Source organism: Eleutherodactylus coqui, chromosome 10 (genome assembly GCF_035609145.1).
Source record: "Eleutherodactylus coqui strain aEleCoq1 chromosome 10, aEleCoq1.hap1, whole genome shotgun sequence".
NCBI lineage: Eukaryota > Metazoa > Chordata > Amphibia > Anura > Eleutherodactylidae > Eleutherodactylus > Eleutherodactylus coqui.
In genome coordinates, this window is record NC_089846.1 from 143,517,392 (window position 1) to 143,544,119 (window position 26,728).

The window sequence follows — 26,728 nt, forward strand, 5'->3', positions numbered from 1 at the left end:
GGGCTAAGTATCTCTATTGATATCTCTTTCCCTTCCCCTTTACCCCTCCCCCTCCCCCCCAATGTAGGTAGTCCCTTTTAAATGTTCTCCCTTTGTGTTATATGTTTGAGCGAAGAAGATAAGGCGGATATAATTGTGTTAATGTGTACAGACAGGGAGAGTGGAGCGTTAGAAGAAAACGGACATCCAGAAGATCACGGGATAGAATGTTAGGTTTTTACATGATCAGACTGTTTTCTATTGGAATAGTTATTTTTCCTTACTCTCCTACTTAACCGGATATCAGTGACATTGTATCACATACGCTGTTGATGTTGAAAGATGGCAAAATGTTGTTATATGGAATTAAAAAATGATGAATTTTAAAAAATTAAATAAAAAAATAGATAATACTCATCTCTCCTTGGACAACTGAAATGGAGCTGAGTAGCTCATATTGCCTCAGAGCTCTGTTGGTGCCCCTGGCATTAGCGAATTTATCTTGGGTACCATTATGCCAGGAGTTTGGGGACATACCACTGCGGTCTCTGATTGGTCGCAGAGGTCACATGCTTCTACCTGGAAGCCAGTGCAAGGGCCGCTCAGCTCCACTTTGGTGGGCCGAGGAATCATAGAATAGTATAGTTGGAAAGGACCTTTAGGGTCATCGGGTCCAACCCCCTGCTCAGTGCAGGATTTACTAAATCATCCCAGACAGATATTTGTCCAGCCTTTGTTTAAACACTTCCATTGAATGAGAACTCCCCACCTCCCGTGGTAACCTGTTCCACTCATTGATCACCCTCACTGGCAGACAGTTTTTTCTAATATCTAATTTCTGTCTCCTCTCTTTCAGTTTCATCCCATTGCTTCTAGTCTTTCCTTGTGCAAATGAGAATAGGGCTGATCCCTCTGAAGTGTGACAACCCTTCAGATATTTGTAGACTGATATTATATCTTCTCTCAGCCTTCTTTTTTGCAAGCTAAACATTCCTAGATCCTTTAACCGTTCTTCATAGGACATGATTTGCAGACAGCTTACCATCTTGGTAACGCTTTTCTGAACTTGCTCCAGTTTGTCTATATCTTTTTTAAAGTGGGGTGCCCAGAACTGGACACAGTATTCCAGAGGAGGTCTGATTAAGGAAGAGTAGAGGGGGATTATGACCTCACTTTATCAAGACACTATGCTTCACTTAATACATCCCAGAATTGTGTTTGCCTTTTTGGCTGCTGCATCACATTGTTGACTCATGTTCAGTCTATGATCTATTAGTATACCCAAGTATTTTTCACATGTGCTGCTTAGCTCAAATCCTCCCATTCTGTATGTGCTTTCTTCATTTTTCTTGCCTAGATGTAGGACTTGGCATTTCTCCTTGTTAAATACCATTCTGTTGGTCACTGCCCACTGTGCAAGCTTTTCTAGATCTTTTTGAATACTCCCTCTCTCTTCCCTAGTGTTAGCTATCCCTCCTAGCTTTGTGTCATCAGCAAATTTGATCAGTTTCCCATCAATTCCCTTCTCCAGATCATTTATAAAAATGTTGAGCACCACTGGGCCTAGGACAGAGAATTGTGGTACCCCACTTGATACATTCTTCCACTTGGATGTGCTGCCATTTCTGACCACTCTTTGAGTACAACCAGTCAGCCAGTTGTGAATCCATTTAACAGTTGCCTTGTCAATACCATATTTGGTCATTTTTTCAATAAGTATGGTATGAGATAACTTTAGTAAAGCATTTGAAAAAGTAAGATATACTATATCCACCGAATTTCCTGATCAACCCAGTCGGTGATACTGTCATGAAAGGAAATTAGATTAGTCTGGCATGACTTTTTTGTTACAAACCCATGCCGACTCTGGTTAATTTCTCTATTTTTATCCAAGTACTTTCAAACATGCTGTTTAATAATTTGTTCAAAGATCTTTCCCGGTATAGAAGTTAGGCTCACAGGCCTGTAGTTTCCTGGATCCAGCTTCTTCTCTTTTTTGAAGATAGGGACAACATTTGCCCCTTTCCAATCTTTTGGGACGTCTCCTGTTCTCCAAGAATTTTCAAAAATTATGGCGAGTGGTTCAGCAATTACCTCTGCTGCTTCCTTTAGTATCCTAGTATGTAATTCACCTGGACCTTGAGGCTTGATTTCATTTAAGTTAGCTAAGTGTTCCCTCATAGAGTCGAACTTTCCGCGATGCTCAAGAGCTCATTTTGAGTAACAAACCCCATTGAAGTTAATGGGCGACTCGAGCATTTTTGTATATGACCGATGCTCCGCATAGGTCTTCACTTGTGAAACTCTGGAAAACATCTGAAAATCATGGAAACACCACAGAAACGGATAGGGAAGGGCAGGGGCAGCATGCACGGCTGCATCTCAGGCTCCCAGGTCTCACTATTAAGCCACAATAGGGGCTAAAGTCTGCCCCTCCCCCTCCTAACAATTTTTACTTCGGACAAACCCTCATTAGCAAGGCACACCTTAGCTAAGCACCACACTACCTGCAACCAAGGACAATCACTGCCTGCGGGTCACACCGTTGCCTCTTCTCCTGGGTTACATACTGCATGAAACCCCCGCATGACCCTGCGTCCACAGTGCACACAAAAGTGTCCCTGCAAAGCCTTCAGCTGCCCTCATGCCCCATGCTGGTTTCATAGCCACACCACCCTCATGTGTATTTCTCAGTGCATCTGCAATGAGGAGGAACCGGAGGCACACACTGCAGAGGGTTGGCAGGGCCAGGCAGCGACCCTCTTGGGGAATAGCCCACAATGCTGTTGAGAATCGATGATAAATTGACGTACAATCATTCCAATCCCGTGCCACCTCTGTTGCAAAAATGTCATGAGCTGCAAACGTGGGCATAAAGGGGACTCAGGTGCCAGCCCAGCACTTCTACACACCTCCCCATTGCAGCAATACTCTGTGTGGGAAGTATGTGAGCGGGCCCAGGGTCAGGCTCGGTCCTAGCAAACACCTTGTGTGGCCCAAGGTGCTGCGAGTGACATAGCAATGGGGAATCCATGTGTCCACACACTACTCATTGTGTTTGGGTGTCAGATACCTCATCGACAAGGCAAGGGGAAAGCCATCTGCACTCTGCACCCTACCCAAGTCAGTCAGTGTCTTTGTGCCAGACAGGTAAAACACCGGAATGGGAAGTCTGTGTGCACCCACAGCATGGGTGGCTCCAAGGAACCCAAAGACAGTACACATAAAGAAATCAGAGTGCCCAAACATGGCAGACTTTCACTGCGCTGGGGACATAGGCCTCTGCACAAACCCTCAGCAATCGCGGGCATAGAGTGGACTCCGATGCTAGCGCAGCTGTGAACGTCTCCTTAGCGCTGTATCGCTCCTCTTGTTTGTCCCAAAGCAGTGACCAGATAGCTGTGGTAACGCGAGAGAAAATACATATCGGCCTCGGGCCACAATCCATGCCCTAGTCAGCCAGTGTTTTTGGGCCAGATAGGTAAAACACCGCGATGGGAAGACTTAGTGCACCCATAGTATACACAGACCCCTGTAATATTCCTGTAGCAAAGGTATAAGCAGACCCCAGCAACATTTCTGTTGCAGAAGTATAGGCAGACCCCTGTAGCATTTATGTAGCAGCAGTATAGGCAGACCCCTGTAACATTTCTGTAGCAGCAGTATAGGCAGACCCCAGTAACATTTCTGTAGTAGAAGTATAGGCTGACCCCTGTAACATTTACGTGGCAGAATTATAGGCAGACCCCAGTAACATTTTTGTAGCAGAGGTATACGCAGACCCCTGTAACATTTATGTAGCAGTATAGGCAGACCCCTGTAACATTTACGTAGCAGAAGTATAGGCAGACCCCAGTAACATTTCTGTAACAGCAGTATAGGCAGACCCCTGTAACATTCCTGTAGCAGCAGTATAGGCAGACCCCTGTAACATTTCTGTAGCAAAGGTATAGGCAGACCCCTGTAACATTTATGTGGCAGAAGCATGGCAGACCCCTGTAACATTTATGTGGCAGAAGTGTAGGCAGACCCCTGTAACATTTATGTAGCAGTATAGGTAGACCCCTGTAACATTTACGTGGCAGAAGTATAGGCAGACCCCAGTAACATTTCTGTAACAGCAGTATAGGCAGACCCCTGTAACATTCCTGTAGCAGCAGTATAGGCAGACCCCTGTAACATTTCTGTAGCAAAGGTATAGGCAGACCCCTGTAACATTTATGTGGCAGAAGCATGGCAGACCCCTGTAACATTTATGTGGCAGAAGTGTAGGCAGACCCCTGTAACATTTCTGTAGCAGAAGTATAGGCAGACCCCAGTAACATTTCTTTAGCAGAAGTATAGGCAGACCCCTGTAACATTAATGTGGCAGAAGTATAGGCAAGCAGACCCCAGTAAAATGTCTGTAGCAAGAGTATAGGCCAACCCCTGAAACATTGGGTACCATGAGTGTAGGCGAAGTCCGGAAAAATTAGTTGGATAAGAGTATAGGCGAGGGCCAGAAAAATTAGTGTACCAACAGTACAAATGTACCCCTGAAAAATTGCTCAACCGAGAGGGCAGGTGAAACCCATAAATATTTTTTGAAAGATACAGCTCACTGTTGCTTAATTTGTAACAGAGCCTGGAGGCAGCCCTGTTAAAAAAAATTGGTTCATGTTAAAGTATCAATGCTTTTGAAACTTTGAAAAATTGTAAAAAAATTGTTAGATGAGCCTTCCGCAGAAAAATTGGCAGTTCAGCGTGATGACATGATGTTTCACAAGGAGTAGGAGGAGGAGGACTAATATCAGAGACAGATTGACAAAGCTAAATGCCCCATTTTTACGGTGACAGAAGAGTGCTATTATCTGCGGTTGCAGCGAAAAGAATCTTAAGGTTCCCCAGAGAAGTCTGGGGAAATCCAGGCTTTGTTCATCTTTATGAGTGCAAGAATGTCGACACTGGCAGTTGAGAGGCGGGTACGCTTATCTATGATGATTCCCCCAGCTGCACTAAACCCCCTCTGACAAGACGCTAGCGGCAGAGCAAGCCAGCACCTCCATGGCATACAGCGCAAGCTCATGCCACGTGTCCAGCTTTGACACTAGAGATGAGCGAACACCAAAATGTTCGGGTGTTCGTTATTCGGAACGAACTTCCCGTGATGCTCGAGGGTTCGTTTCGAACAACGAACCCCATTGAAGTCAATGGGCGACCAGAACATTTTTGTATTTCGCCGATGCTTGCTAAGGTTTTCATGTGTGAAAATCTGGGCAATTCAGGAAAGTGATGGGAATGACACAGTGACGGATAGGGCAGGCGAGGGGCTACGTGTTGGGCTGCATCTCAAGTTCACAGGTCCCACTATTAAGCCACAATACCGGCAAGAGTGGGCCCCCCCCCCCCCTCCCAACAACTTTTACTTCTGAAAAGCCCTCATTAGCATGGCATACCTTTGCTAAGCACCACACTACCTCCAACAAAGCACAATCACTGCCTGCATGACACTCCACTGACACTTCTCCTGGGTTACATGCTGCCCAACCGCCCCCCCTCCCCCCCACAGTGCACACCAAAGTGTCCCTGGGCAGCCTTCAGCTGCCCTCATGCCACACCACGCTCATGTCTATTTAGAATTGCGTCTGCCATGACGAGGGACCGCAGGCACACACTGCAGAGGTTGGCACGGCTAGGCAGCGACCCTCTTTAAAAGTGGCGGAGCGATAGCCCACAATGCTGTACAGAAGCAATGAGAAATAGAATCCTGTGCCACCGCCATCAGGAGCTGCACACGTGGGCATAGCAATGGGGAACCTATGTGCCACACACTATTCATTCTGTCAAGGTGTCTGCATGCCCCAGTCAGACCGGGCTTTTTAATTCATAGACACAGGCAGGTACAACTCCCTATTGTGAAGTCCCTGTCGACCCACAGCATGGGTGGCTCCCTGGAACCCACCGGCGGTACACAGAAATATCCCATTGCATTGCCCAACACAGCTGAGGTAGTAATGTCGTGCTTAATGCAGGTGGGCTTCGGCCCACACTGCATGCCCCAGTCTGACTGGGGTTCTTTATAAGTGTACAGATGTAGTAAAAACTCCGTGTGCACCTACAGCATGGGTGGGTGCCAGGAAGCCACCGGCGGTACATAGAAATATCCCATTGCATTGCCCAACACAGCTGAGGTAGTAATGTTGTGCTTAACCCTTTCCAATCCAATTTGTATATGGTTTTCCTAGGGGGCTTACTCTTTTTCTGCTGTTATACAACGGCGCTATATGCTGGCTAAAGCCAGTACTGCATGAGCTGACACGTAGGATAGGCTCCGACAGCAGAGAGGCTGGCAATATACAGTAAGAGAACCCCGACGGACGTCTACCAACAACGGAGCTGTACAGCCTTAAACCCTAATGTCTTCACAGGTCACACAGTGGACTGGAAAGGGTTAATGCAGGTGGGTTTCGGCCCACACTGCATGCCCCAGTCAGACTGGGGTTCTTTACAAGTGGACACATGTAGGTTAAACTCCCTGTGGACCCACTGCCTGGGTGGGTGCCAGGAAGCCACCGGCGGTACATAGAAATATCCCATTGCATTGCCCAACACAGCTGAGGTAGTAATGTCGTGCGTAATACAGGTGGGCTTCGGCCCACACTGCATGCCCCAGTCAGACGGGTTCTTTAGAAGTGTACAGATGTATTAAAAACTCAGTGTGCACCTACAGCATGGGTGGCTCCCTGGAACCCACCGGCGGTACACAAAAATATCCCATTGCATTGCCCAACACAGCTGAGGTAGTAATGTCGTGCTTAATGCAGGTGGGCTTCGGCCCACACTGCATGCCCCAGTCAGACTGGGGTTCTTTACAAGTGGACACATGTAGGTTAAACTCCCTGTGGACCCACTGCCTGGGTGGGTGCCAGGAAGCCACCGGCGGTACATAGAAATATCCCATTGCATTGCCCAACACAGCTGAGGTAGTAATGTCGTGCGTAATACAGGTGGGCTTCGGCCCACACTGCATGCCCCAGTCAGACGGGTTCTTTAGAAGTGTACAGATGTATTAAAAACTCAGTGTGCACCTACAGCATGGGTGGCTCCCTGGAACCCACCGGCGGTACACAAAAATATCCCATTGCATTGCCCAACACAGCTGAGGTAACGTCAGCTGTAATGCAGGTGGCCTAAAAATTAATTTGATTACACTGTAGGCGAGGGCCCACAAAAATTGCTGTATCAACAGTACTAATGTACATCCCAAAAATTGGCCATGGCCAGCCAAGAGGGCAGGTGAAACCCATTAATCGCTTTGGTTAATGTGGCTTAAGTGGTAACTAGGCCTGGAGGCAGCCCAGTGTAACGAAAAATTGGTTCAAGTTAAAGTTCCAATGCTTTTAAGCGCATTGAAACTTATAAAAATTGTTCTGAAAAATTATTTGAGTGAGCCTTGTGGCCCTAAGAAAAATTGCCCGTTCAGCGTGATTACGTGAGGTTTCAGGAGGAGGAGCAGGAGGAGGAGGAGGAGGAATATTAGACACAGATTGATGAAGCAGAAATGTCCCCGTTTTGGATGGTGAGAGAGAACGTAGCTTCCATCCGCGGGTGCAGCCTACGTATTGCTTACGTATCGCTGCTGTCCGCTGGTGGAGAACAGAAGTCTGGGGAAATCCAGCCTTTGTTCATCTTGATGAGTGTTAGCCTGTCGGCACTGTCGGTTGACAAGCGGCTACGCTTATCTGTGATGATTCCCCCAGCCGCACTAAACACCCTCTCCGACAACACGCTAGCCGCAGGACAAGCAAGCACCTCCAGGGCATACAGCGCTAGTTCAGGCCACATGTCCAGCTTCGACACCCAGTAGTTGTAGGGGGCAGAGGCGTCACCAAGGATGGTCGTGCGATCCGCTACGTACTCCCTCACCATCCTTTTACAGTGCTCCCGCCGACTCAGCCGTGACTGGGGAGCGGTGACACAGTCTTGGTGGGGAGCCATAAAGCTGGCCAGGCCCTTAAAGACTGTTGCACTGCCTGGGATGTACATGCTGCTCGATCTACGCACATCCCCTGCTACCTTGCCCTCGGTACTGCGCCTTCTGCCACTAGCGCTGTCGGCTGGGAATTTTACCATCAGCTTGTCCGCAAGGGTCCTGTGGTATAGCAACACTCTCAAACCCCTTTCCTCTTCGGGAATCAGAGTGGGCAGGTTCTCCTTATACCGTGGATCGAGCAGTGTGTACACCCAGTAATCCGTAGTGGCCAGAATGCGTGCAACGCGAGGGTCACGAGAAAGGCATCCTAACATGAAGTCAGCCATGTGTGCCAGGGTACCTGTACGCAACACATGGCTGTCTTCACTAGGAAGATCACTTTCAGGATCCTCCTCCTCCTCCTCCTCAGGCCATACACGCTGAAAGGATGACAGGCAATCAGCCGGTGTACCGTCAGCAGCGGCCCAAGCTGTCTCTTCCCCCTCCTCCTCATCCTCCTCATGCTCCTCCTCCTCCTCCTGTACGCGCTGAGAAATAGACAGGAGGGTGCCCTGACTATCCAGCGGCATACTGTCTTCCCCCGCCCCCGTTTCCGAGCGCAAAGCAGCTGCCTTTATGGTTTGCAGGGAATTTCTCAAGATCCATAGCAGAGGAATGGTGACGCTAATGATTGTAGCATCGCCGCTCACCACCTGGGTAGACTCCTCAAAATTACCAAGGACATGGCAGATGTCTGCCAACCAGGCCCACTCTTCTGAAAGGAATTGAGGAGGCTGACTCCCACTGCGCCGCCCATGTTGGAGTTGGTATTCGACTATAGCTCTACGTTGTTCATAGAGCCTGGCCAACATGTGGAGCGTAGAGTTCCACCGTGTGGGCACGTCGCACAGCAGTCGGTGCACTGGCAGCTTAAAGTGATGTTGCAGGGTGCGCAGGGTGGCAGCGTCCGTGTGGGACTTGCGGAAATGTGCGCAGAGCCGGCGCGCCTTTACGAGCAGGTCTGACAAGCGTGGGTAGCTTTTCAGAAACCGCTGAACCACCAAATTAAAGACGTGGGCCAGGCATGGCACGTGCGTGAGGCTGCCGAGCTGCAGAGCCGCCACCAGGTTACGGCCGTTGTCACACACGACCATGCCCGGTTGGAGGCTCAGCGGCGCAAGCCAGCGGTCGGTCTGCTGTGTCAGACCCTGCAGCAGTTCGTGGGCCGTGTGCCTCTTATCGCCTAAGCTGAGTAGTTTCAGCACGGCCTGCTGACGCTTGCCCACCGCTGTGCTGCCACACCGCGCGACACCGACTGCTGGCGACATGCTGCTGCTAACACATCTTGATTGCGAGACAGAGGAGGAGGAGGAGGAGGAGGGTGCTTTAGTGGAGGAAGCATACACCTCCGCAGATACCACCACCGAGCTGGGGCCCGCAATTCTGGGGGTGGGTAGGACGTGAGCGGTCCCGGGCTCTGACTCTGTCCCAGCCTCCACTAAATTCACCCAATGTGCCGTCAGGGAGATGTAGTGGCCCTGCCCGCCTGTGCTTGTCCACGTGTCCGTAGTTAAGTGGACCGTGGCAGTAACCGCGTTGGTGAGGGCGCGCACAATGTTGCGGGAGACGTGGTCGTGCAGGGCTGGGACGGCACATCGGGAAAAGTAGTGGCGACTGGGAACTGAGTAGCGCGGGGCCGCCGCCTCCATGATACTTTTGAAGGACTCAGTTTCCACAACCCTATACGGCAGCATCTCAAGGCTGATGAATTTTGCTATGCGGACGGTTAACGTTTGAGCGTGCGGGTGCGTGGCGGCGTACTTGCGCTTGCGCTCGAACACTTGCGCAAGCGACGGCTGAACGGTGCGCTGAACTACACTGCTGGATGGGGCCGAGGACAGCGGAGATGAGGGTGTGGGTGCAGGCCATGAGGCGGTAGTGCCTGTGTCCTGAGAGGGGGGTTGCATCTCAGTGGCAGGTTGGGGCACAGGGGGAGAGGCAGGGGTGCAAACCGGAGGCGGTGAACGGCCTTCGTCCCACCTTGTGGGGTGCTTGGCCATCATATGTCTGCGCATGGTGGTGGTGGTGAGGCTGTTGGTGTTGGCTCCCCGGCTGAGCTTTGCGCAACAAAGGTTGCACACCACTGTTCGTCGGTCGTCAGGCGTCTCTGTGAAAAACTGCCAGACCTTAGAGCACCTCGGCCTCTGCAGAGTGGCATGGCGTGAGGGGGCGCTTTGGGAAACACTTGGTGGATTATTCGGTCTGGCCCTGCCTCTACCCCTGGCCCTGGCCACCGCACTGCCTCTTGCAACCTGCCCTGCTGATGCCCTTGACTCCCCCTCTGAAGACCTGTCCTCCTGAGTAAGCGTTGCACACCAGGTGGGGTCAGTCACCTCATCGTCCTGCTGCTCTTCCTCCGAATCCTCTGTGCGCTGCTCCCTTGGACTTACTGCCCTTACTACTACCTCACTGCAAGACAACTGTGTCTGATCGTCATCGTCCTCCTCACCCACAGAAAGTTGTTGAGACAGTTGGCGGAAGTCCCCAGCCTCTTCCCTCGGACCCCGGGAACTTTCGAATGGTTGGGCATCAGTGACGATAAACTCCTCTGGTGGGAGAGGAACCGCTGCTGCCCAATCTAAGCAGGGGCCCGAGAACAGTTCCTGGGAGTGTTCCCGCTCCTGAGCAGGTGTCATTGTAGTGGAGTGAGGAGGCTGGGAGGAAGGAGGAGCAGCAGACAGAGGATTCGGATTTGCAGCAGTGGACGGCGCAGAACTGCGTGTTGACAATAGGTTGCTCGAAGCACTTTCTGCCATCCAGGACAGGACCTGCTCACACTGCTCATTTTCTAATAACCGTCTCCCGCGTGGACCCATTAATTGGGCGATGAATGTGGGGACGCCAGAAACGTGCCTCTCTCCTAATCGCGCAGCAGTCGGCTGCGACACACCGGGATCAGGAGCTCGGCCTGTGCCCACACCCTGACTTGGCCCTCCGCGTCCTCGGCCGCGTCCACGTCCTCTAGGCCTACCCCTACCCCTCAGCATGCTGTATTACCAGTGATTTGATTTCACAGGCAGGAAATAAATTGGCGCAAGACTGCAGGCCAAATATAATTTTTTCCCTTTTTGGAAAACGAAAGGCCCCACTGCCTCTAGTGAATGAATAATCTAAGTTTAATAACTGTGCTGTGTCCCTGCTAATGTGTCACAGAACGTGAGGGTAGCAGAGTTATTATAACTCTGGCAGAGCAGGTATTTTTTTTCCCAATTAAGGAAAGCAAATGGCGAAGCCAGCAGTAAAGCGTAGCTGGGTGCGTATGATTTAGCAATGTTTTTCACGCAGCTCACACGTGTCCACCGCCCGTAAGGACGGACAGAGGCTGGACAAATAGATTTGTTTCCACTTGTTTTTCCACCAAAAGGCAGCACTGCGTATATTCAATGAACATGAGAAGTTTAATAACTGTGCTGTGTCCCTGCTAATGTGTCACAGAACGTGAGGGTAGCAGAGTTATTATAACTCTGGCAGAGCAGGTATTTTTTTTCCCAATTAAGGAAAGCAAATGGCGAAGCCAGCAGTAAAGCGTAGCTGGGTGCGTATGATTTAGCAATGTTTTTCACGCAGCCGACACGTGTCCACCGCCCGTAAGGACCGACAGAGGCTGGACAAATAGATTTGTTTTCACTTGTTTTTCCACCAAAAGACAGCACTGCGTATATTCTATGAATAATAACTGTGTTGTGGCCCTGCCTATACAATTCTTTCCCTGCAGTATCAATGGAGGGTGGAATGCTCTGCAGAGGCGATTTTGAGAAGCCCAAAAAAAATGCAGCACAGCTAACAGCAGCCTGGACAGTACTGCACACGGATAAATATGGCCCTAGAAAGGACCGTTGAGGTTCTTGAAGGCTACACTCACTCCTAACACTCTCCCTGCCTATGCAGCACTTCTGTCCCTAATGCCGGGTGCAACGCTCTGCAGAGCCGATTTTGAGAAAAAAAAAATGCCACTGCTAACAGCAGCCAACACACAGCTATCAGTGGCCCTAATAAGGACCTTTGGGGGGTCTTGAAGCCTACACTAACTACCAATTCTTTCCCTACAGCAGCTCCGGTATAAACAGCACTGTCCCTCATCTAACTCACCAGGCATCTGAGGCGAGCCGCGGGAGGGGCCGACTTTTATATTAGGCGAACACCTGATCTCGCCAGCCACTCACAGCAGGGGGGTGGTATAGGGCTTAAACGTTGCAGGGGGAAGTTGTAATGCCTTCCCTGTCTTTCAATTGGCCAGAAAAGCGCGCTAACGTCTCAGGGAAGGAAGTGAAAGTAACCAGAACACCGCATGGTGTTCGTTACGAATAACGAACATCCCGAACACCCTAATATTCGCACGAATATCAAGCTCGGACGAACGCGTTCGCTCATCTCTATTTGACACCCAATAGTTGTATGGAGCAGAGGCATCACAGACGACGGTGGTACGATTGGCTACGTATTCCCTCACCATCTTTTTACAGTGCTCTCTCCGACTCAGCCTTGACTGGGAAGTGGTGACGCTGTCTTGCTGGGGAGCCATAAAGCTGGCAAAGGCCTTGGAGAGTTTTCCCCTGCCTGCGCTGAACATGCTGCCTGATCTCCGCGCCTCCCTTGCTACTTGGCCCTCAGAACTGCGCCTTCTGCCACTAGCGCTGTCAGATGGGAAGTTTAGCATCAGTTTGTCCACCAGGGCCCTGTGGTATTGCATCACTCTCTTACCCCTTTTCTCTTCGGGAATGAGAATGGAAAGGTTCTGCTTGTACAGTGGGTCGAGAAGGGTGTACACCAGTAATCCACGTTGGCCAGAATGCGTCTAACGTGAGGGTCATGAGAAAGGCAGCCTAACATGAAGTCAGCCATGTGTGGCAGGGTGCCAGTACGCAAGACATGGCTGTCCTCGCTAGGAAGATGACTTTCAGGATCCTCTTCCTCCTCCTCGTCCACAGGCCATGCACACTGAACAGATGAGAGGCAAGCAGCATGGGTACCCTTTGCAGTGTGCCCAGTTGTCTCCACCCCCTCCTCCTGCTCTTCCTCCTGCTCCTCCCCCTTCTCTAAAGCGTGCCGAGATATAGACATGAGGGTGGTCTGGCTATCAAGCGACATACTGTCATCCCCCATCTCCGAGGACCTGGCAGATGTCTGCCATCTAGGCCCACTCCTCGGTAAAGAATTGGGGAGGCTGACTACCACTAAGCCGCCCATGTTGGAGTTGGTATTCCACTATTGCTCTACGCTGCTCATAGAGCCTGGCCCACATGTGCAGTGTAGAACTCCACCTTGTGGGCACGTCGCACAGCAGTCGGTGCTCTGGCAGAATAAACCGATTTTGCAGGGTCCTCAGGGTGGCAGCGTCTGTGGTGGACTTACGGAAATGTGCACAGACGCGGCGCACCTTGCCGAGCAGGTCAGACAAGTGCGGGTCGTTTTTCAGAAACCGCTGAACCACCAGATTGAAGACGTGGGCCAGGCATAGCACATGTGTGAGGCTGCCGAGCTGCAGAGCCGCCACCAGGTTATGGCCGTTGTCACACACGACCATGCCCAGTTGGAAGCTCAGCGGCGAAAGCCAGAGGTCGGTCTGCTCTGTCAGACCCTGCAACAGTTCGGGGGGCGCGTGCCTCTTGTCACCTAAGCTGAGTAGTTTCAGCACAGCCTGCTGGCACTTGCCCATCGCTGTGCTGCCGCGCCACACCAACTGCTGGCGACGTGCTGCTCACACTTCTTAATTGAGAGGTAGAGGTTGCATAGGAGGAGGAGAAGGGGGAGGGTTTAGAGGAGGTGGCATAGACCACCGCAGATACCAGCACCGAGGTAGGACCCGCTATTCTGGGTGTGTGTAGGATGTGAGTGGTCCCAGGCTGACTCTGATCTTGGTGTGACACAGGTTGCACACCACTGTTTGTCGGTCGTCCACGCTCTCACTGAAAAACATCCACACCTTTGAACACTTAGCCCTCTGCACGGAGGCTTGGCGTGAGGGTGTGCTTTGGGAAACAGTTGGGGGATTCTTCGCTCTGGCCCTGCCTCTACCCCTGGTCACCGCACTGCCTCTTCCAACCTATCCTGCTGCTGCACTTGCCTCCGCCTCTGAAGACCTATCCTCAGTAGGCTTAGCAAACCAGGTGGGGTCAGTCACCTCATCGTCCAGCTGCTCTTCCTCCGAATCCTTTGTGCGCTCCTCCCTCAGACTTACTGCCCTTACTACTACCTCACTGATAGAGAAACTGTGTCTCATCATCATCCTCCTCACCCACTGAAAGCTCTTGAGACAGTTAGCGGAAGTCCCCAGCCTCATCACCCGGACCCCGGGAACTTTCCAAAGATTGGGCATCGGTCACGACAAACTCCTCAGGTGAGAGAGGAACCATTTTTTCCCAATCAAGGCAGGGACCCGAGAACAGTTCCTGGGAGTCTGCCTGTTCCTCAGAATATGTCATTTTCAGGGAGTGAGGAGGCTGAGAGGAAGGAGGAGCAGCAGCCAGAGGATTCAGAGTTGCAGCAGTGGACTGCGTAGAAGACTGGGTGACCGACACATTGCTGGATGCATTTTCTGTAGAGATGAGCGAACGTGCTCGGCCCCGCCCCTTTTTCGCCCGAATACCGCGATTTTCGAGTACTTCCGTACTCGGGCGAAAAAATTCGGGGGGCGCCGTGGCGGCGCGGGGGCTTGCAGCGGGGAGTGGGGGGGGAGAAGGAGAGAGAGAGGGCTCCCCCCTGTTCCCCGCTGCTACCCCCCGCACCGCCGCGCCTCTCCCCGCCCCCCCCGAATCTTTACGCGCGAGTACTGAAGTACTCGAAAATGGCGGTACTCGGGTGCGTAAGTACTCATTACGAGTACGTTCGCTCATCTCTAATTTTCTGCCATCCACGACAGGACCTGCTCACACTGCTCTGTTTGTAATAAAGGTCTAGCACGTGGACCCATAAATTGTCATATGAAGCTGGGGACTCCAGAAACTTGCCGCTCTCCTAATCCCGCAGCAGCCGGCTGTGATTCACCTAGACCAGGAATTCAGCCTGTGCCCACACCCTCACTTGGACCTCCGTGTCCACTTCCTTGACCCCTACCCCTCATCATGCCAAATTACGAATAGAGCAGGGGCGAAATAAATTACTCCACTGTACAGCACTGACAACTGGGCCTTAATTCACCACACACAGAGACTTGTAGATAGTGGAGGCTCTATGCTGTGACTGGGAAATAAGTAACCCGCTGTCTCGCGCTGATACCTTGGGGTAATTTACTGCTCGCAGAGATTTGTAGATTATAGAGGCTGTGTGGAGTGGGAGAAGACTGTAAAGCCAGTGGATAGTGCTGATAACTGCAGCGATCTCAACCCCACCAACGAAAATGGTATTGCGGGACGCTCTGCACAGCGGCTGAGCTGAAATACTTTGCAGTGGCCCAGGTAATATTACAGTACTGTTTAGCGGTGAGACCGCGGTCTAATTCACTGCAGACAGAGAACAGTATAAATAATTATGGAATTATTTGCATACACTTTCACACTGACAGCGGTATTGTAACACAAACTGCAACCAGAAAAAAATTATACGGAAGGCTGCAAACAGGCCTAGCTGTGAAATACTGAAGCATTACAACTCCCAGCAGCCAGCCATTAAAATGCACACGGTCAGAGGTAGCCCTAAGGAGGACTGTTGGGGTTCTTGTAGACAGGATCCTACACTACCACTTTCCCTATCTCAGCAGCAGCACTTTCCCTATACTCTGTATAATAGACTGCAGACTGAGAATGCTATAGCTGTAATAGCCTGCACAGCCCGAGATGAAAAAAAAAAAAATTGTGCAAAACTGCTCCCAGCCAGCCACAACAGTAATGCACACGGTCAGATGTGGCCCTAAGAAGGACCGTTGGGGTTTTTGAGGACAGGATCCTACACTAACACTTTCCCTATCCCGTCAGCAGCACTTTCCCTAATCTCTCCCAGTGTGTGTCTGAGGCGAGCCTCGTGCGGGACCGCTTTAAATACTCGGCAGTCACTTGATCTCGCCAGCCACTCACTGCAGGGGGGTGGGATAGGGCTGGCACGTTACAGGAGGAAGTGGTAATGCCTTCCCTGCATGTCTATTGGCTAGAAAATGGCACTAGACATGAAGGAAGGAAATGGAATTGACTTGAGTACCGTGTGGTGCTCGTCTCGAGTAACGAGCATCTCGAGCACCCTAATGCTCGAACGAGCATCAAGCTTGGACGAGTGTGCATGCTCATCTCTATTCCCTCACCATCTCTCTTCTTACAGATAGCCTGCATTATTTTATTCCCCGAATAGCACAAGAAAGATCAGTTGATGTTCCATCTACTTTCTGAGAGAAAACAGATACAAAATAAGAATTTAAAAGTTCGGCCTTCTCAACATCATTCTTAACCAATTCACCATTTTCATCTTGTAAGCATCCAATAGCATCTTTGACTTTTCTTTTGCTTTTGACATACCCCCCAAATCCTTTTTTATTGCTTTTGGCCTCTGTTGCACGCCTCAATTCATTATCAGCTTTAGCTTTTCTGACACTTGCCCTACAGTTTCTGCAGACCACATTATATTTTTCTTTAGATATTGCCCACTTTCCATTTGATAAACATATTTTTCCTTGTTTTTTAACATGTGTGCAAGTTCTGCGTTCATCCATCCTGGTTTCATTAAATGCTTCCCATTCTTCCTTCTTTTAGGGATTGTTAACGATTGTGCTTTGCGAATCTCATTTCACAATATTTCCCAACCTTCTTGGGCATTTCTGTCCTTAACATCCAGCGATTGGATTCTTCCTATCCTCTTTCTGAGTTCATTGAAATCTGCCTTTCTGAAATCCAACTTTGAAGTCTGAGTTTTCTCAGGTCTTCCTCACCTTTTTATCCAAAATTCAAGGATAGCATGATCACTGCCTCCTAAGGACCCAGCCACCCTTACTCCCTTAACCATTTTCTCCCTGTTGGTAAGAATTAGGTCCAAGAAAGCAGATCCCCTTGTTTTCTCTTCGACCTTTTGGAAGATAAAGTTGTCAGCAAGAGCGGATAAGAATTTGTTGGATCCATTACTTTTACCTAAGAGAGATTCCCAACAAATGTCGGCATAGTTAAAAATCTCCCATGATCAGTATGTCATGCTTTTTTGAGAGCTTGGCCATCTGATGTAGAAAGAGTTCATCAAAATTTTCTGCTTGTCTAGGTGGCCTATAGTAAATGCCTACAATGGTGTCCTTTCTGTTCTCTCCTTGTATTCTTATCCAAACAGTTTCTACAGAACTCCCAGCTCTAAAGCTTGAATCTCTGTGGAGATGAATGTTTTCCTAACATACAATACACCACCTCCTCACCTTTTGTTATGTCTATTTCTTATAAATAAGTTGTATCCTTCAAGCTTTGTGTTCCAATCATGTGTATCATTCCACCAAGTTTCCGTGATGCCTATGACATCATACTTCTCTTCCTGTGTTAGGAGCTCCAATTCTCCTTGTTTGTTTTCCATGCTCTGTGCATTGGTATAAAAACATTTTAGTTTGTGATCGGTGTCTGTTGCTCCTCTACTTGCATGCCTTCTGAATTTTTGGTCTTTGTTCCTAGTCCACTTCTAATAGCTAGGGTCTCAAATGTATTAATTAGCTGTATATTTTTACCTGTCTTTTCACTTCCCTTCCCATATTGTTCTAGTTTAAAGCTCTTCTAATGAGTGAAGCAAGGCGCCCACCAAAAATGTGCTTACCTGTTTTTGTAAGGTGCAACCTGTCTCTAGCAAGCATTCCATCATATAGGTAATTCACTCCATGGTCTAGGAATCCAAAACTTTGCTGACGGCACCATCGATGTAGACAGTTGCTCATCTCTAGAATCCTGTTCCATCTTCTTATTACATGGCCATCCACTGGGAGGATGGATGAGAAGACCACCTGTGCTCCTAGTTCCTTCACCTTCTTTCCAGGGTCTTCAAAGTCTCTGCAGATAGTTGCAAGGTCCTTTTTTACAGTGTCATTTGTCACTACATGTATTAGTAGGAATGGGTGGTGTTCTGTAGGACTGAAGAGTCTTGACAGCCTATCAGACACATCTTTGATTTGTGCACCTGGAAGACAGCACACCTCTCGTGAGGTTATGTCAGGTGTTCTCAATAGGGAATCCCCTACAACCACCACTCTCCTCCTTTTCTTCACAACAGCACTTCTTTTTCTCCATTGAAGAGGACTCGGTGCACTTCCTACACAGTTCTTTGTGGGTAGAGTCATTTCTTGCTGTACCTCTTTCTCCTCTGCTCTTTGTGGGTGGAGTCACTTCTTGTTGTATCTCTTTGTCCTTCTGCTCAGGAACCAGTACCAGCTCCCAGTGTGAGAACCTTGTACAGGTTCCCAAGCAGGGTGCTGGCTGACTCATGTTCTTCCTGGTTCTTTGGGTCACATGCTTCCATTCCTTAGCTTCTGCGGGTACACTGGACATTTCTTTTCCTTTAATATTTTGAAGACTTTCTTCTACTCTGTCCAGGAAATCCTCATCGTCCTTAATACGTTTCAATGTAGATATTCTCCCCTGAAGACTACGCACCTTTTCCTTCAGTAGAGACACAAGCTTGCATTTCTGATAGGTGAAAATTTGCTTTTCCTCTGGTAGGTCTGTAAACATATAGCATACGTTGCAGCTCACCAAATGGCTCCTCTCCTTTTCCATGTTGTTAGTTGATGTCCACTTCCAAACTTCTAAAAGTCAAGAATTGTGGTGAAAATATATAACCGGTAAAATACCATTAAGTGTACAATCTCTGGTTGGAGAGGAGAGGAAAGGTCTACTGTAGAATCAGCCTAGGCCAGGATATTTAGACAAACCTTAACGGCTCCATTAAAAAAAGTTGTAGATGATGGAAATGGGTTTATATAGTTGGTGTATGCCACTACAGCACTTTTAACTTCTGGGGTATATATGGTCACTTACCTGCAGAAAAAGCCATGAAGCCTTCACATTTCTTAAACAGACCGTTTTGGTCAAGAAAATGTTCAGGATCAAACTCATAGGGGCTTTTGAAAACAGTTGGGTCATATAGTACGGAATGTAAAACTGGAACAATGATGGTACCCTGGAGGGTGAGAAATAAGGTCAAATGACACCCATATTTATTAAGCAGTACATTCGATAAAATAAGAGCTTTTTTTCTACCTTGGGTAGGGCGTACCCCCTGAAAACCGTGCCCTCTGTCACAGCATGGGGAACACCAAGAGGTAAGAAGTCAACGAATCTCATTATTTCATGGATAACAGCTTCAGTGTAGGGCATTTTGACCCGGTCTGTTAAACAAGGCCTTCGTGTTCTGCCAATCACATTCTTTATCTCAGCTTGAACCTTTTCTGAGGACAAGTGAAAAGATAATTATGCAATATCTTCATTTTAGCAATGAATGTTTACAAAATGCATAGAGCGGGTGCTGCCTAGAACTGCCAAGGTTACTATGTTCTTTGTGCTAGAAAAATGACCCCAGGAATATGGTTATTGCTGAAATGAAGGAATATTTTTATTTTTAATGCAGCTGACAATTTGGAACATCTCTATCATAAATTAATAAGATTGCTATTTGAAAAGAAGAAGCTAATAGTGTTTGCAATGCAGCACACTGAACAAAAAGAATGGGGAGGGGGGGCGTGGCCAGCGACCAACATGGAGAGTCGCATGTGAGAGGAGCTCCCCAGGGGAAGCATTAATCCTGTAAAAATCCTGGCCTCATGGTGATTTAATTGCCAAAAGAAAGGACTTTTAAACCCTGCCGCAGGAGACTAGGATGGGACTGGGTCGGATTAAACCCCCTGAACACACCGCAAAGTACCACGGATCAATTCGGAGGTGAGGCCGCACCAACGCCCTGTCCCCTTCCCGCCACTACAGACATCTGGATTGGCGGCTACGGAGGTCTGACTTGTCTGCAGACTGGGCTGGGTGGGGGAGCCGACCTCCTTTCTCACCCTCCGATACGGAGCACTGGACACAGGACTTCACCCGCGAAATTGACTTGCCAGTCCGGGCCGCCAGGTCGGCTGCCCGAAACTCCTCTTCCCCTCCCCCGCTGCTGCAGAGCAAGTACTCACCGGTCCGGCCGAGCGCTGAGTGTGGAGGACCCTGGATCTGAGCGGGCCCCGCGGCTGGGGGTACTCGCTTCTGTACCTTACCAGGCGCCTCATCTGGTCTCCTTCCCGGACCTGCAGTGCCGAGCCCCCCTGCCACCGCTGTAAGCGGCGCCGCTAGACGGCCTGAGCCCGGCCGCGGGAGGTGAGACGGGCTGCCTCTCTACCCCCCGGCGCGAACCACCCGCCACGTACCACGCCGACAGCTGGGACTTTATTAACCTACTCACTCCTCGGCGGACCGGTGGCCCCGATTCAGGCAGTTGCCGTGGGATCATGGCTCCTCATATCTGGCTGGACTTTGTTAGTCTGCCACCTGGAGCGGACCGGCCGCTATACAACCCCCAGAGGATCGCCGTCTGCCTGGCCGAACTGCCTGTCTGACCGGCTAACATCCTTCCCCCGCTGCCGCGAAGAGACAACATACCGACCCCAGTCGGACACCTGCCTGGGGAGGCCCCGCTCCTGTATCTAGGCTCGACGGCCCCGTGGACCACATCTCTCCTGACCACCCCATCGGCCTGGTGGCACCGAGACCCCCTGCCGTCACTGAGAGGTGAAGTCTCTGAACGATCCGACGACGGCCGAAAAGGAGGGGCGCTGTGTTTCTACTTCCTCGACACGGGCTGCCCGCTGCAGACGCCACCGGAGGCCGCGACTTGGCCGACTGACCGACGGTCTCGCCACCGCTGCGAATACAGCTCCTCCCGCCGACCGAAAACCGGCCCAGTGGAGCCGGCACCGAAAACTGTAAGTGGGGACAACGGTCGGGGGACAATACCTAGGAGCGGCACGCTGTCGTGTTAGACACCATGTACCCGGAGGGGAGAAACCCTGACGGGGAAATCCCGCCCCTCGAATCAGTCTGGACTCAGAGTCAGCGAACATAAAAAGGTCCCCGCCACACTATGACTCTCCCCCCTGCGACTCTGCTGTAAGCCTTACCCGCTACAAGGGGGATCGCCACGACTTGACAGCTTTCCGGTCGGGCCACCTGAACTGATCTGAGCCATAAACGACATCTCTCCATATCTGTAACTTAACTCCTTGTTGTACCAAACTCCTGACAACTATTGTGGCCCTGTGGCACCAAGGCTCCCGGGGACACTAACAACTTAAACTCCTCATCAGAGTCCCCACACGTTATCTGATTGGCTAGCCAGCCCTATTGCCAAGCAATTTTTCTCGGAAACAATCATACGCTCCTACCACCAAGAAAACCGCTTACGTCTCCGGTTAACCCTTTCCAATCCAATTTTTTTGCCACGCTCATTTTTCCCAGCTCCAATTTATTTTGTGCGGGAAAGAGGTTGGTGGATTACTTGGAACAACAACATAGAAAACCACACAAATAAATTACCTAATGATTTTATTAGCACTTTTGGATAAATTAAAAGGTTTTTATTTATTTTGACTTATAATTTTTTAGCGCGTGATACTTTTTAAAACAAATTGCAGGATGAAGTCCAGGCTTCCTAGTACATGTTTCACAGTAAGGCCGCCTGCAGACGGCCGGGTCAGATCCGGCTGCGAGAATTCTCGCAGCGGGACCCGACCCGAGTGTCTGCAGAGAGCAGCGCGGGCACTCACCTCTCCCGCGGCCCCGGCTCTCTCATGTGCCAGCTGCTGGGCAGCTGAATGTAGCGCTCCATTCTGCATTTACTGAATGCCCCCGTTTCCAGCTCACTTACTGACATAAAAGTGTGTCGGGTGTTCTCCGGCAGCAGAGATGGGGAGGGAAGCACATTCGGGCATTCACTATCAGCACTGATAAGCGCTGGGCTCTTCATTTACTGACTGCACTCATGTTCTTTCTCCCCTCCTGTATGTTGGAGAATACAGGGCAGCAGGGCAGAGGAGAAGGAACATCTGGCTTTCAGTAAATGAAGAATCCAGCGCTGATCAGTGCTGTTTGCATCTCACTTATTCACATAAGTGTGTCGGGTGGCCTCTGTCAGCAGAGCGTGGGAGGAAACAGCATGTTGGGTCTGCCCCGACATCAGAGCTATAGAGGAAAATGATGATGTCGGGGCAGCCCCGACAGTGGATTGGAAAGGGTTAAACACGTTAACTAACTGCCCGCGAACATGAGCCCGCGTGCAAAAAGCGGCTCTGCGGCAGAAAAATTAAAAGAATTTTCACGCACTGAAACTCCAGACCACATTCCTCGAGCGACGCGACCTGCCCAAACAAAGGAAACTGAAGATTAACCTGGGCAGCCACCGGAACCAACAATGCGTCAACTCCTGGAAGCAATCAACACCTGCAAGTCCGCCCTCACAGACAAGATAGAAGTTAAATCGGACATAGTTCTCCTGAGACAAGACCTACAAAACATGCGAGGCAGGGTGCGTGAAATGGAGGACCGCATCTCGAACGTAGAGGATTCCCTGCGTCCAATCCCCGCAGTGGTGCAGAAAGCTATAAGATCAGCGGAATACTGCCAAGCCAAAACAGACGACCTTGAAAACCACTCACGCCGCAACAACTTACGCATAATTGGCCTACCTGAAAAAACAGAAGGCTCACAACCAGAACTGTTCACGGAGAACTGGCTGAAATCATTCTTGGGCGGCGACGCTTTCTCTGCCCACTTTGCCGTGGAGAGAGCTCATCGCGTCCCGGCAAAGCCACCACAGCCGGGCGCACCCCCACGCCCGTTTCTAGCAAGAATGCTAAATTGCAGGGATCGCGACGCCGCCCTAAGTCAAGCCAGATTAAAAGGCCCACTTAAACACAACAACTCAGTGATATCTATATTTTCTGACTTTTCTGCGGACTTACAAAAACAAAGAGCCACTTTTATGGAGGTCAAAAAGAAATATAAAAGACAGAAATATTCCCTACTCAATGGCATATCCGGCCCGCCTGCGCATTGTCGCAGAGGGAAAAGCGGTCTTTCTACACTCCCCTATTGAAGCTTTGGAATGGCTCAGAATGCACCCTGTGTCACCAAGAGACGCTAATCCATAACGTATATAAATATGATTACTAACTTGAATCGTTGCTGAGGAGCGCTATTATCCCCCTGGCCCACGGATGGCAAGGCAGTCGCCCACAGTGCGAACCTGTTGCCCGGAACTTCCCTATGTCTCAATGCTACCCTAACCTAACAATTTAGGTCCATTTGGTAAAACTAGCCATCCATAGGCCACTGGGACCTCTCCCCTCCAATAACACCAGCTACCTACCCGATAGTTTGTAGCTTAAGTTTTCTTTGTCTCCTGTCTTTAGGTTTACTGGAACCCTAAATTTAGGATTCCCACGTTTATATCTAGACAGGATGCCAATAATTAAAGGTTTAAACTGTTTTAGGACAACCATTGTTATTTGTTTTAAGTTGTCTATGCCAATGATCCCCATTGCTCTGTATATGCAAAGCCCTTCCCTTCCCCTTCCCCTAAGTATAGGTGCACTGATTGAACTTTATATCCACACCGACACTAATGTCCTTAAAATGCCTTAGCTGGAACGTACGCGGCCTTGGCACAGCCCTCAAGCGCAGAGAAGTCTTCTCCTTTATTAAACAAATCAACCCCCACATCGTGTGCTTGCAGGAGACCCACCTCACCGTGGATAAAGCTGACACTCTTAAAAAGCCGTGGGTCCAGTGGGCAGCCCACTCCTTCCACACCTCCTCCTCTAGAGGTGTCTCATTGCCCATCCATAACTCCATAAGATGGAATCCTATTAATATCCGTAAAGACCCGGAAGGTAGATCAATATTCGTACACACCGAAATAGACTCCAAACCCTCTGTCATTCTATGTATCTATAACCCACCGCACAATAATCTCTCCATCTTACAGGCAGCCATAAACTTTGCACACCAATACCCCTCAGCAGGTGTAATCTGTATGGGAGACTTTAACCAGGTGATGAACCCGACCAAAGACAAATTCCACACCCCAGCTAGCACTGCCACTAGCTCCTCCCTCCGGCAGGTGACCGAGAGCGTCGGTTGGGTCTATCTCTGGCGGTTGCATCACCCTGACACTCTGGAATACACCTGCCACTCTCTTGGACATAACGCCCTCTCAAGAATCGACTATATATTCAGTTCCACGGAAGTGGCGGTTTATCTCTCAGATATAATACACTGTCCGCGAGGAATATCAGACCACAGCCCGATACTTCTAACACTGAAATTCCCCCAACTCAAAATACTTCCTACTTGGAAACTACATCCGTTCTGGCTCAAGCTTCTAGGTCCAGACCACCAAACCCCATTCCACATATCCCTCTTTTTAGACGCCCATAGTAACAACACCCACCCGGCCCTGAGGTGGGACACCCTTAAAGCATACCTCCGGGGGTGCTTCAAATCAGCCATCTCATATATCAAGCAAACGACATCCCAAGCTGACAGAGATATAGAAACAAAGACACTTGAGGCAGAAAAGACATTCATTGATAATCCCACAGACTCTAATAAAGAAGCATGGCTCAGTTGCTCACGCCTCTACAAACATCAAATTCACGCCAAGGCCAAGCGTAAATTATTCTTTGCGAAACAATATTATTTTTAACTGGGTAATCAATCCAGCAATCTGCTGGCTAACCTGATCAAACACGAGAAACACCCCAACACGATCCTTAAGATAAAAGATCAATATGACGTGGAGCTGACTGATGCCCCAGCCATTACAAACCGCTTTAAAGAATTTTACGCCAACCTGTACAGTTCACCCACAGACTCCACTAAGGCAGATATCCTAAACTACCTGAGCGACCTGACCTTCCCAACATTGTCCGAGGAACAGGTAGAATTCCTGGAAGCCCCAATCACCCTAGATGAAATCCGGCAAACAATTCAGGATATGGCACCTAATAAAGCCCAGGGCCCAGATGGCCTCCCAATAGAAGTATATTGGAAATATGATGAACAACTGGCCCCGCTGCTACTAGAAACGTTACAACAGGCCCAACTAGACAAAGCCCTCCCACCCTCGTTCTACAGAGCATCTATTATAGTCATTTTGAAGCCAGACAAAGACCCTACAGACTGTAGCTCTTACCGCCCCATTTCTTTGGTAAACGCTGATTATAAAATCCTAACAAAACTCCTGGCTACAAGACTAAATCAAATAATTCTATCCATTATACAGCCTGACCAGGCTGGCTTTATGCCAGGGAAATCCACGACAATTAACATACGGAGAGTCCAAACAGCGATTCAATTGGGCAAACAGTTTAACATGCCCTGGGCACTGGTTTCACTGGACATGATGAAGGCCTTTGACTCGCTGGAGTGGACTTTCCTCGAGGCCTGTCTAGTCCAATTTGGGTTTGGCCCCCAATTCTTACAATGGGTCAAAACCATATACAAATCGCCAAGTGCTAATGTAATAGTAAATGGCATCCCATCTACCGAGTTTCGCCTCGCAAGGGGCAGCCGTCAGGGCTGCCCACTATCCCCGGCTTTATTTGCCATAGCCATCGAAGCCATGGCAATTCGGTTGAGAAGTACCCCTGACGTAACCGGCATCAAATGGGCGGGCCTTGAAAGCAAAGTGGGCCTATATGCGGATGATACAATCCTATTTTTGTCAGACCCTACAACCTCCTTTTCCCATGCTATGTCCCAAATTGACACATTTTCCCACCTATCTGGATTACATGTCAACTGGCCCAAGTCCACAATTCTATATACAAATCTCAACCTAATAAAAGATCCCTGCGTCACCAGATACACACTAGTCGTGGTTTCTAAAATTTAAATATCTAGGGATGTATATGTCCCAAAACCAAAATAACGCCATAGATGATAATATTGACCCATTGCTGAAAAATGTTAAAAACAAATTCGAGAGGTCTAAATTACCGCTTTCGGTGGCCGGCCACATAAACCTGGTTAAGATGACCATTCAACCTAAATGCCTGTACATATTGCAGCATATGCCAATATTCGTTCCCAAACGCATTTTTCAAACCCTTAACTCCCTCATCACATCTTTTATCTGGAATTCCCCCCGCTCAAAGCTTAGCCTTTCAACCCTACAAAGGCCCAAAGAGCAGACTGGAATGGCACTTCCGGATCTGCACATATACTACCTAGCCGGACAGCTGCGTAATGATCTGGATCTTGGAACGGGAAATGCCCATCGCAGATCAATTTTTGGCAAAACAAGTGAAAGAACAACCTTTTAAGCTTCCTGGAGTTCCCAGAACATACCAATCCCTCCGATACATTAGCACTTCACAAAGTTGCCCTACAGGTGTGGAAAGAGGTCAAGGCCATTCAACAATATGAAGAAGTGATGTATGAACTCCCCCTATGGAATAATCCCGGCCTTGCAGTCGGTTCCAGACCCCCAATACTGGAGGTCCTTAGGGGTGGTGTCGGTGGGAGACATCTACATAGACGGGACCCTCCCCACATTCAATCAACTACGCGAAAAACTACAGTCCCCACAACTTTAACTATTTAGATTTTTCCAGCTGAGACAAACGCTGAATTCCCAATTCACACCTACCTCTACACGTATATCCAAATTCCCCACAATTGGCATCCTTAGATCCCAAGGACCTAAGGGCCTAATCTCGGCACTCTATACGCATCTCCTCTCAGCCAAAACCGACCATAACCCGCCCTCAGCTTACGACAAATGGAAAATTTCTATCCCGTCCTTATCACCGGA

The 26,728-nt window shown here is 49.4% G+C and overlaps 1 protein-coding gene across 3 annotated transcripts in view; it reads right to left on the reverse strand.

The window, feature by feature from the left end:
• LOC136581029 (cytochrome P450 2B1-like) overlaps positions 1-26,728 on the reverse strand; it is a 94,292-nt gene that overhangs the window by 20,803 nt on the left and 46,761 nt on the right. For 2 of the 3 annotated variants that reach the window (XM_066582018.1, XM_066582016.1), the window contains 2 exons: positions 19,132-19,319; positions 18,910-19,051 (listed from right to left, as the gene is read on the reverse strand). In XM_066582018.1, coding sequence (XP_066438115.1) covers positions 18,910-19,051; positions 19,132-19,319 — 330 coding nt within the window. Of the gene's footprint in view, positions 1-18,624; positions 18,678-18,909; positions 19,052-19,131; positions 19,320-26,728 lie in introns of all 3 variants that reach the window. The other variant, XM_066582017.1, reaches the window with a different exon arrangement.